The sequence below is a fragment of the Pan paniscus genome, chromosome 17 (genome assembly GCF_029289425.2).
Source record: "Pan paniscus chromosome 17, NHGRI_mPanPan1-v2.0_pri, whole genome shotgun sequence".
Lineage (NCBI taxonomy): Eukaryota > Metazoa > Chordata > Mammalia > Primates > Hominidae > Pan > Pan paniscus.
The window spans coordinates 76288696-76300810 of record NC_073266.2 but is presented as its reverse complement, the minus strand read 5'-3'; the positions used below and the strand labels follow the sequence as shown (position 1 = coordinate 76300810).

Here is a 12115-nt window from a genome sequence, read left to right as displayed (position 1 = left end):
GTGGGAGAGAATGAGGGAGAGTTGAAGAGGGCACCCGGGATTGAGAAATGCCTTGTGGGGTGATGTTGTAGCCTCTGGTCAAGAAACCAGTGTCCAGGGAGAGGCTGTATATATCAGAAAGGGAGGACAATGTGAACCCCACGGATGAGCAAGCAGGGGTAGGTCCTTAGGGAGTGCTTCTATGAATTTGGCATCCTGGGTGAATTTGGCAACAGATGGGTAAAAACCCAGAGGCTGACAGAGGAGATAGGATCTCATGTGAAGCTCAGCCCTGGAGAAGTATCTGGAACTCTGAGCTTGGTGGGGGCGCAGGGTGGGGTGGGAACGAGAGAGCATGGAGGCTGGGGACGGGAACGGGGCGTGGGTTCTTATGGCCTCTGTGTATCCATGGAGTGAGCTGAGTGGTCGTCTGCTGAGATGAGTGTAGTGGGAAAGAGACTGGGACTCCGAGGAGAGAGCTTAAGCTCCAGCTCTTGGGCGTGCCCTGCAGAGTCTGCCTGATGCTGGAAAGGAGGACAAGGAGAGGCGGTGCAGTGCTGAGGGATAGGGCCCCTGATGGGGCAAGCCGAGGCTCCCTGGGAATGTGCAAAGGGGAATTTTATCCAATTTGGAGGCTGAGCAGTAAGTTTTTCTGAAGGATGTGTCACTTAAGGTACAATTTGAAGAAAGAAGAGGGGTGAGCCTGGCAAAGTTGTTACTGGAAAGAGGTCTTGATCCAGACCCCAAGAGAGTGTTCTTGGATCTTGTGCACAGAAGAATTCAGGGTGAGTCCATAAAGTTTATCAAAGGAGTTTATTAAGAAAGTAAAGGAATGAGAGTAGTTACTCCATAGGCAGAGGAGTGGCATGGGCTGCTGGACGGAGTATTCATGGTTACTTATTGATCATATGCAAAACCAGGGGTGGGTTGTTCATGAGTTTTCTGGGAAAGTGATTTCCCGGAACTGAGGGTCCCTCCCCTTTTTAGACTACATAGGGTAACTTCTGGACATCGCATGGCATCTGTAAACTGTCATGATGCTGGTGGGAGTGCCTTTTAGCATGCTAATGCATTATAATTAGCAAATAAGTAGCAGTGAGGATGATCAGAGGTGACTTTCATCACCATCTTGGTCTTGGTGGGTTTTGGCTGGCCTCTTTACTGCATCCTGTTTTATTGGCATGGTCTTTGTGACCTGTATCTTGTGATGCCAGTCCTGCCAACCTCCTATCTCATCCTGTGACTGAGAAGGCCTAACCTCCTGAATGCAGCCCCTATTCAAGATGGAGTCACTCTGGTTCAAATGCCTCTGACAAAGTGAGGAAGGCATTCCAGGCAGTCAACAGCAGGCACGATACTCCAGAGTGAGAGAGGCTCAAGTGTCCTGGGGTGCAGTCATGATTAACCTTGAACAAGGAGAGGTTTGGCCCTTATCCCCAGCTCCCAGGAGGCAACCTCTAAGCCCTTGGAATTGCCTCCCTGATAAGAGTGCGTTTATTTACCTGGGGGCCTTGGGCCCCACCAGATAGCCTCTGCTAACAATGTGACCTATGGGGGGCCCTTGGAGCAAGTGGTATCAGCTTGACCTCTGCAGGGGCTGGAAACCAGGATCAGCCAACTGGGCGGCCAGCCATGTCTGAGTGACCAGCCCCCAGTAGAAACCTTGGACACCAATGCTCAGGTGAGCGGCCCTAGCTGGCAGCACTTTGTGTATTTCGGCACGCATCGTTGCTGGGAGGAGTAAGCACTGGCCGTGCAACTCCACCAGGGGAGGATGATGGAGGGGATGCCTGGTCTCTCCCGGCCTCTGTGCACGTGGCTCTTCCCTTGCTGATTGGAGTCTATGCCTTTCACTGTGATAAACCATAACCATGAGTGTTATGGCTTCTCTGAGTTCTGAGTTGTTCTCGTGAATTAATGAACCTGATCTTCCAGTGGAATGGGGTGGGCGGGAACCAGATTGGCTCGTGATGGCCCGTGATGTCCTAGAATAGCCAGGTCACAGGTGGGCCTTCTCATTCAGGGAAGGTGATGAGCCCAGTCTGGCTGGTGCAATCCGGGGTCATTGTCAGGAGTCATTCATGCCAACACATGGTTTAGTCTCCATTCTGTGTGCGTTTTTGGGTGAAATGCACACAGAAAGCACTGTTCTCTGTCTCTAGGTGGCTTCCTGTTGAGGGGACCAGGGAGGATGCAGTGAGAGAGATGGCCGGTGAGCTAGTCTCTGAGGTCCCCTTTAGGAATTGGTAAATGACACAGCCCCGAAAGGAGAGGGACTTGGAGAAACCCAATGCTGGCTGGGGTGGCAGACTTGCCCCTGAAGCCTTTGGGTTGGACCCAGCTTTGTGGCAGCTTCCCCGCCCATCTCCCCAGGCTTAGCTCCCACGTGCCCTCTGCCCTCTAGTCTCGTCTATTGCTCTGCCCCTAGTGCTGGCCCCAGAGGTCCCCAGCCTTCCTGCTGGAGTGCCTGGGCTCCTGAGGAGTGGAGTCCAAGCTGCCTCACATTCAGCCAGCAGCACTGGCCTGGGGCATGGATCACATACCCTCTGGGGAGCGGGTGAGTCCTCCAGGACTAGGTCCTGCACTGCCCCACTGTCCTCTCACAGCCCCACTCGGATTATCTATTTGGAGATGGGCTCAGGGAGTCTCAGCTCTAGGCTTGCTGGTGACCCCAGGCCCTGTGGCATCTGGTCAGGAAGCTTCTGTGCAGTGTAGGCCAATAGCCAGCCTCCCTTTTAAGTGGCATTTTGAAAGCCAGCTGCTCCCATTGGCTCACCTGAAGACATCCCTTCTCCTGCCTCTCCTCAGCAGGGGCCTGCCTCCAGGGTAGCTCAGCCGAGCAGAGCATCATGGAATGGTCTTCCTTATCCTCCTTTTCGACATCATTTGGTGACGTTCTTTTCAGTCTACAGGCAGAATCAATCCTATCTAATAATGGTTGTGGTTTCCACAGCCCTCAGCCCTCAGCCCTCCACTCTCTACTCTCTGTTGGCCAGTCTAGCTTGGACCTTGGTGGCCAGTGTTGGCCACATGCTGCCAACAAGGGACCAGGACACGAAAATGCCAGAAAAGGTAATTTTGCGAGTCACACCGTGGGTCAGGCCTGAGTGTGAAGTCAGCTTACATAGCTAGAATGGCTCCAAGGCAAGTCTGCGAGCTGAGTAAATGAATTACTGTAGCTAAAGCAAACTGTCAGAAAGCACCTCGGGCAGCAGACATTGGCAGGGTCCTGTAAGTGCTGTCCAGGACAGAGAGACTCACTCTTAGCTTGGAAGCATTCAGCCTCACTGGCAAGGTTGGCCAATGAGAGGGACATTTGGCTCATCTTAGCCTGCTGTCATTAACCATCAGGTTCATCTAGACGATCCCCTCCCCGCCCCACCCCGTGTTCCTTTTGTGCTCATAAAGCCTTGGGCTATGATGTGGCTTTCTGCACGTATACTTCCAGGAAGAGCGTGTCTCAGCATGCCAACCCTGTGTACCCCCTATCTGACCTTCCCCCAACAAGCACACTTCTCCCTTGCAGGTGAGAGTGCCACTGCACACCTTGAAACTGTATCCCCCACAAAGCTATAACTGGGCCAGGTGATGCCAAAGTACAAAACCAGGTTTTCAGACACTTAATACCTAGTTAGCAATAACAACTGATTCCAATGGGAAGATACCACATGGTGCTTCGCCTTGTTAATAACACCTGCTAGCAAGCCACATCTTGAATGACAAAGCTGATTTGGGGGCCAAGTTTGGTGCTCTTTGCTCCAGGGGCCCGAACTGCAGGTCAGGACCTGCTCATATGGCCTTTCCCTGTCACCAGCAGCTCACACTGGCTGACAGTGTGGAGTCCAGTGGCCTGGACTCCCTCCAGGCCAGACGCCTCCAGCCCTCACTGTGCAGTCAGGAAGCTTTTCTTCCCCTTTTCTAAGGGCTGCGGTCTCCCAAAGGCGCCCAGCTGGTGTGGGGTACGGCTGTGTGGGGGGAGAATCTCAAAGCAAACGGCGGGGTTTAACGCAGACCAAAGCTTACCTGGAAAGGCAATGTGGAAAACAGTGGGGAACCCCAAGGCTGCCGCTCCAACAAGGGGCTACTCTGACGTTTGAAAACCACTAGACAAAGATGTGAGGTCAACTGTCTGACCAGGAGATTGGGAAGGAAACAAAGCCGCTTACCCAAGTTGGAGCATAACATAAAGAATGCTGAGGTTAGATGGCAATGTAGGAACCCACATCTGGCAAGAATAGATGTTTATGTCATAAACACAGACTATAAAAACTGTCAGCCTTTGAGGGAGTCACTGTCTTTGTAATGTAGAAATAACCAGTCTGTACAGACTTGGAAGTGGTAAAACTAAAGCTTAGGAAAATATTTTTAAAATATTAACAATTTCCCTAGCAGAACAGCCTGCTGTATTGAGCATAATGTAGCAACATTAACTTCAGGTCAAATCCTTTGGAAATGTTTTCAATGTGACCTAAAAGTATATTTAGAGATGTACTTCTGCTCCTATAATGTTTCAGTATTTTAAAAGTGTTTTTCATGGAAGAATGAAATATTAAGACACTGTTGTGTACTTTTCCTGTTATGGTATAAGCAGCAGCAGTACTGTGGACAAAACACCCCGCTCTGGTCTGGGTCTGAATCATCCTGGCTCTGCCCTTACTAGCTGGGTTATCCTGGAGGGTATAGTAACACCTCTGGTTAGCCTAACAATCAGTTCATCTATAAACTGCAAGGCTGTTTTAAATAAGACTGTGTGTAAAATGTTTAAACCTAGCACACAGAAAGGCATTCCATCTGCTACCCTGGTGCCTAATTAGCAACTTATTAATGTAGAAATACTCATCCAATCATTTTTAGTATCTAAAATGCTATTTATCAACTAAACTCAAGCATGATGAAAAAAAGTGGGAATTCAGATTTAGAGGCAGAATCAGCTTTACTAATTTTGTAACAGAATAAGCACTCTGTAATGACACTGTACTTCTAAACTGAAGACTCCTTACGAAAAGTTAAAAATGTGTTCTTAAAACAAATGTATTGAAGCTGAGCATATTTACATTACACAATTGTGCATATCTGTATATTAAAATTATACAGTCATTGTTCACTGTGTAAAATCTGCAAGATACAGGTAAACAAGCAAAGAAAAATTATCCCACCAGAGATAAATGCTGTTAATCTTTTAGTAAATTACCTTTAGAGCTGTTTTGCGGGATAGATACATAACACAAACTGGTGGCATTAAATCTGCATGCTTTTTGAAAAGTGATTCTGGAGTGAATAAAAATTGCAACTTTAGAAGATACACACTGCCGGCCGGGCATGGTGGCTCACGCCTGTAATCCCAGCACTTTGGGAGGCCGAGGCAGGCAGATCACTTGAGGTCAGGAGTTTGAGACCAGCCTGGCCAACACGGTGAAAACCCGTTTATTTTAGTAGATACTACTAAAACTACAAAAATTAGCTGGGCGTGGTGGTGTGTGCCTGTAATGCCAGCTATGCAGGGGGCTGAGGCACGAGAATCGCTTGAACCTGGGAGGCGGAGGTTGCAGCGAACCAAGACGTGCCACTGCACTACAGCCTGGGAGACAGAGTGAGACTCAAAAGACAACAACAAAAAAACAAATTAAAAAAACACTCTATACTGCCTACAGGTATAGCTTTAAGAATGCCAGATTTAAAGCACAAGGTTGATGGGTTGATGCTTTTCAAAATGCTGGCACTTTAGAGGAATGGTCTTATTTAGTACTGCCAGCTCTGGAAAGTATTATAAGCTCTTTGATGTTACAGCATCATCCCCATTTTACAGATAAGGAAACAGAAGCACAGGCAAGTTAACTCTTTGAGCCACGCTATTAGTAAGGGCTGAAACCTGAGGTGTCTCAGACTCCTTCTTCATAAAGCCAAACTTTGATGCTTATTTATTTTTTTTTTTTTTGGGACGGAGTCTCGCTCTGTCGCCCAGGCTGGAGTGCAGTGGCGCGATCTCGGCTCACTGCAAGCTCCGCCTCCCGGGTTCACGCCATTCTCCTGCCTCAGCCTCCCGAGTAGCTGGGACTACAGGCGCCCGCTACCACGCCCGGCTAATTTTTTGTATTTTTAGTAGAGACGGGGTTTCACCGTGTTAGCCAGGATGGTCTCGATCTCCTGACCTCGTGATCCGCCCGCCTCGGCCTCCCAAAGTGCTGGGATTACAGGCGTGAGCCACCGCGCCCGGCCGATGCTTAAGTATTTTTAATGCTACCAAATTAGAAAAAAAGAGAATATGCACATTTACACATTTTCATATTCTGATTGTACTCCTTTACTAATATTTTATTTTTGAGACAGCGTCTTGCTCTGTCGTCCAGGCTGGAGTGCAGTGGCACAATCTCTACTCACCGTAACGTCTGCCTTCTGGGCTCAAGCGATCGTCCCACTTCAGCCTCCTGAGTAGCTGGGACTACAGGTGTGTGCAACTATGCCCAGTTAATTTTTGTTTTTGCTTTTTTTTTTTTTGGTAGAGATGGGGTTTCACCATGTTGCCAAGGCTAGTCTCAAACTCCTGGGTTCAAATGATCTGCTTACCGCAGTCTCCCGAAGTGCTGGGATTACAGGTGTGAGCCACCATGCCCAGGGTTTCAGTGTCAAACTCCGAATTTGAATGACAATGTCAAACTGAGAAACAGGATGAAATGCACAAAAGTAATGTGTAAATTGAGTAGCTGACATCAGTTGACAGATAAAAGTAATGACAGTATATAAGCGTCAGGTGAATGTTCAAGGAATAGGAAACAACATTGTCAGGACGTCTGTTTGGAAAAAAACCCTTAAAAGTAAAATTACATACATCAGATTTTATCTAGATATTAAACTGATGCTGCTGAGGCAGGAGGATCACTTGAAGACAGGTGTTTGAGACCAGCATGGGCAACAAAATGAGATCCCACTTCTAATAAAATTAAAAACAAACAAAAAAAAGCTTATGCCAGTATACATGTCAGTGATCTAAGCTCTGGCTACATAATTGAATTTCTTCAATTTGACAAGTCAAAAAATTGCGACTGCTGCACAGGACACCTCACTGTTACTTCATGTGCAAGTCAGAGATTTGAAAAGAGGCATTAGAGATGGGGGAAGAAGGCAATGTCTAAATGGACCTTTTCTGTGCCAGGATTCTTCTTTAAAGGCTTTCTTTTCTGAAACGTTTTGACTTGTTCATCACTGAATGAGGAACAATAGTGTTTTATATTCAAATTGTCCCATGAGTTGAGATTTCTTTTATTAGGAATTATACAATTTATAATTGTGACTTTAATTTTTAAAAATTACCTTCCAGAAAATATTCCCTCTCAGCATCAAGTATTGGCTTTGAATTTGGGTGAGCCTTTACTTGCTCAGACCTCCACTATCCTAATTTCTTTATTACATTCTAATTGGTATTGACAGATTTGACAGATTATCTTTTCTAAATTCCACTTGTGTAAATCCTACTTTAATATTACAAAGCAATTGGCACGAGATTCAAGTAAAATAAAAACATGGTTGATAAAAAAGACCAAAACTGTTATCATTCTTCTTAAGCCAGTTTTAAAATTACATATTTAGATTTTTAAAAAAATTCATGCGATTCTCCTGTTTCAGCCTCCACGGATGCTGCAGTGAGCTGAGACTATGTCGCTGCACTCCAGCCTCGGCAACAGAGCCAGGACTCTGTCTTAAAAAAAAAAAATTAAATATACAGAAGAGTATAAAGGGGAAGCGCGATTCTCCTGCCTCAGCCTCCCTAGTAGCTGGGATTACAGGTGTGTGCCACCATGCCCAGCTAATTTTTTTGTATTTTTAGTAGAGACAGGGTTTTGCCATCTTAGTCAAGCTGGTCTTGAACTCCTGGGCTCAAGTGATCCGCCTGCATTGGCTTCCCAAAGTGCTGAGATTATAGGCATGAGCCACCACACCCATCCTAAAACTAAAACTTTATGTTCAGTTCCTCACACTAGCTGTTATTTCAATTGCTCAACAACCCCATGAGGCTAAAGGCTATCACACTGGGAGTGCGGATACCAAGCATCCCATCATCACAGCAAGTTCACTGGACAGTGCTGCTCGGTGGTAACCACAGCTGAGCACCTGCATGTTTGTTTGTTTGTTTTTATCAGATACATGATTTTTCAAAAATTTTTCTCCCATTCTGAGGGTTAACTTCACTTTCTTAATGGTGTCCTTTAAGGCGCTAAAGTTAATTTTGATGAAGTCCCATTTATCTACTGTTTTCCTTTGTTGCTTGTGCTTTTGGTATTGTGTCTAAGAAACCATTCCTAAGCCCAACATCACAAAGATTTACTTGTTTTCTTCTAAGAGTTTATTGAGGTCTATGATCCATTTTGAGTTAGAATTTGTAATGTGGTAGGAAGGTAGGGATCCTTTTGCTGTGCACGTAGCTACCAGTTAGTTGTCCCAGCACCGTTTGTTGAAAAGACCACTCCTTCTCTATTGATGGTATTGGCATCCTTGTTGAAAACAAGTTGATCAGAAATGTATGGGTTTATTTCTGGATGTTAGTTCCATTCCTCTGATCGATATGTCTATCCATATGCCTACACTGTCTTATTGTAGCTTGGTAGCACTTTTTGAAATTGGTACGTCTTCCAACTTTGTTCTTTTCCCAGGTTTTTTGGCTATTCTGGGTCCCCTGCGTTTCCCTACCAATTTTACCAGTTTGTCAATTTCTGCAAAAAATACAGCTAGGATTTTGATAGGAATTGTTGAATATGTAGACTAATTTGGGCAGCATTGCCATCTTACCAATATTCAGTCTTCCAATCCATGAACATGGATGTCTTTCCATTTATCTGGATCTTAATTTCTTTAAACAATGTGTTGGAGTTTTACTCTTGATGCTACTGTATATAGGATTTCTTTATTCTCATTTTCAGAATGTTTGCTGTTAGTAGAGAAATAAAACTGATCTTGTATCCTGCAACCTATTGAACTCATTTATTACTTTTTATGGATTCTTTAGCATTTTCTATATACAACTATATATCAACTGTGAATACATATAGTTTCACTTCTTTTGCAGTATAAACCTCTTTTCTTTATTAGCTTGATTTTTAGATGTTGAACAAACCTTGAATTCCTAACCTAACTGCTGTGGCTAGAACTTCAAGTACAATGCTGAATAGAAGTAGTGCCGAGTGAACATCCTTGTCCTTCTTCCCAATCTTAAGGGGAAAACATTCAGCCTTCAGTCTATCACCATGAAGTATAATGTTAGGTGTGGGCTTTTCATAGATGTTATATTTATCATATCTAGGAAGATTCCTTTTATTCCTAAGTTTGTTGAGTGTTTTTATGAAAGAGTTTTGGATTTTATCAAATGCTGTAATAAGACAATCTGTGTGGGTTTTGTGCTTTATTAAATACGGTACAGTTGATCCTCATTATTCAAGGTTATGTATTTGTGAATTTACCAACTTGCTAAAATTTATAACCCTCAAATTGATATCCATGGCACTTTTGCAGTCATTTGTGGATATGTGTAAATGGGTGAAAAATTTGAGTCACCCAATACACATGTTCCCAGCTGAGGCTGAATCTGCCTTTCTGCTTCAGTCTCATAGAGAAATGACTGGAGGGTGGAAATGGCAGGGGCAATTCAGTGTAGTACAAGAAGCTCTGGCTCTGGGGCCAGCTGGATGGGGTTTGAATTTCAGCTCTGACACCTGTTAGTGGGGTGCCTCAGGCATGTCACTTAACACTTCTGATACCTCACTTTCACTTCTGTAAAATAAGGTAGAATTTGCTAGGATGAATTAAGAATTCAAGCTCATAATGTGCGTGAGATAAACATATGTATACACACATATACACAAATACACTTTCTCCTAAAAGCAGTTGTTCCATATTTAATTCAGTGTTTGTGGGAGAATATTCTGTAGAACATAATTACTGTGAATAATGAGAACTGACTGTATATTAGCTTATTTGATTTTTAGATGTTGAACCAACCTTGAATTCCTGGGATAAATTCCACTTGGTCATGATATAGAATCCTTTTTATAGGTTGCTGGATTCAGTTTGCTAATATTTTTGTTAATGATTTTTGTGTTTGTATTAATAAGGAATATTGGCTTATAGTTTTCTTGTGATGTCTAGTCTAGTATAAGGGTAATACTGACCTAAAGTAAGTTGGGAAGTGTTCTTTCCTCTCCTACTTTTAGAAACAGTGTGCAAAAAATTAGTGCTAATTTTAATGTTTGGCAGAATTCAACAATGCAGCCATCTAGGCCTGGGATTTTCTTTGTGAGACTTTTAAAATTACTAATTCAGTATTTTTCCTTGTTAATGCCAATTGCATTTTTAACCAACTTTAACCAACTTTTAGGTAGAACCAAAGATAAGAGTATTATCTCATTAGGCCAGTGAAATTCAAGAAGAAAATACATATTATCAAGGAAGATGCTAAATATTTGGGAAATTCTGATAGGCAGCTATGAAAATTATCCATTATATCTTGATTCTTAACCTTTATCTAGCTTTAACAAACATTTTATCACTTCTCATGCGGTTTCATAATCTTATGAACAAGAAATTTCAGCCTGTTCTACAACAGATTTATATACAAACCTCTTAACTAAAACTTGCAGTGAAGTCCTTATAATCAAAAACTAAAGTTTGTACATTCCTTGAGATAATACACAGATATGTATCTGTATATATTTATATATATATAAATATATTTCGCTCTATCTACAAACATAACACTTATCTCAGAACCTGTCAGGAAGGCAGTTGTGTAGTGGAAAAAATACTGGAATAGATTTCTGGAGGTCTCAGTTCTGGTGCCAGCTCTAACTTAGATGCCTTTCTGTGTTTCTTCCATGGATAAAATTAGGTTATGCCTGGTGATCGGCAAGGTTCTTTCTGGTGTTAAAAATACAATGACTTATTCTACAATAATGCCATTCCCATTGCTCTTACTTCAGAGTGGTCACAATGAAAATATTTTGTTATATACATATAAACATACACACCTCCATACTTCATTTGTATAGAACTATTCAACCAATTCACAAAATCTTAGAAAGAGGAAGTCTGTGATTAAATAATGTAATTTCAACATCTCAAAGTCCTGAAGTTTGCTATGAAACAGTTACTACTATTCTTTCTCTACATATACAAATTTGCCTTTTCACAATGTCTGACTTTATGTAAGTGCAGTACTATTTCACAGGCATCTAAAATTATGCTAACTTTCAAAAACAAGGAGGTCATTTTTCAGAAATTCTGAGCCTGTCAGAGAAACTAAATGGTATTTCATCAGTTGTCTCTACTGGCACATTACTTCTACTAAAATGACATGAAGAATGGTGAGCGAAACTTGAAATAAATGCATCTGGAGTCCGGCTGCAATGACAGCTATCTGCTGGTGTAACATTACTTGGATTACCAGGATGTGAATGGTAAACACCATGGAATGGGTCTTGCAATGAGTGATAATGCCCTGCTCCTCCTGAGGTGGCTGCAGAACTCTGGTAAGGACCATTAGACATAAGACAAGTTTGAAAGCAAGTCTTCCTTCCCAAACCTCGATGCATGTCTAATTTAGCAATGAGAGGTTTCCCAACATTCACTTCCTGCTTGTCCTCTACAGTATCTTCCAATCCTGAGTACTGATATGATAAACATACTGTGAAGACTAGATGTTCCTGAAAAGGAAAAAAATCTGGTTTATTATTGGCATCAACAGTGAATATATATCAATCTGAAAATATTCACGCATACACACCCCCACCCCCAAAAATCCACTCACTCTCCTTTCCCAGGTTCCAAATCCTCAAGGCATCCTTTATATCTCCCTGAAACTGAGAAACGCCAGCTATCATTATCTTCCTTTTCCTTCATGCAATACTTACAACACATTTAGAATTTCTAGTTCTTACTACTGTTAGTAGTCAAAGTCAAAGAGATCTTATACTCTAGATGAACAGGGAAAACATTTTCCAAGCAGTGCAGCTTAGGAAACTTACCCTTCCCTATTATTAGAGATGGGGTATTAACTTTTAATTAAAAAATGATCTGGGCCTGGCGTGGTGGCTCACGCCTATAATCCCAGCACTTTGGGAGGATGACGCAGACGGATCACTTGAAGTTAGGA

The 12115-nt window shown here is 43.2% G+C and overlaps 1 protein-coding gene across 3 annotated transcripts in view; it reads right to left on the bottom strand.

The window, feature by feature from the left end:
* Positions 1-4992: 4992 nt before the first annotated feature.
* MALT1 (MALT1 paracaspase) overlaps positions 4993-12115 on the bottom strand; it is an 84990-nt gene continuing 77867 nt past the window's right edge. For all 3 annotated transcript variants that reach the window (XM_034943825.4, XM_034943826.4, XM_063597343.1), the window contains one exon: positions 4993-11666. In XM_034943825.4, the coding sequence (XP_034799716.1) occupies positions 11229-11666 (438 nt within the window). In that variant the 3' untranslated portion in view covers positions 4993-11228. The remainder of the gene's footprint in view (positions 11667-12115) is intronic.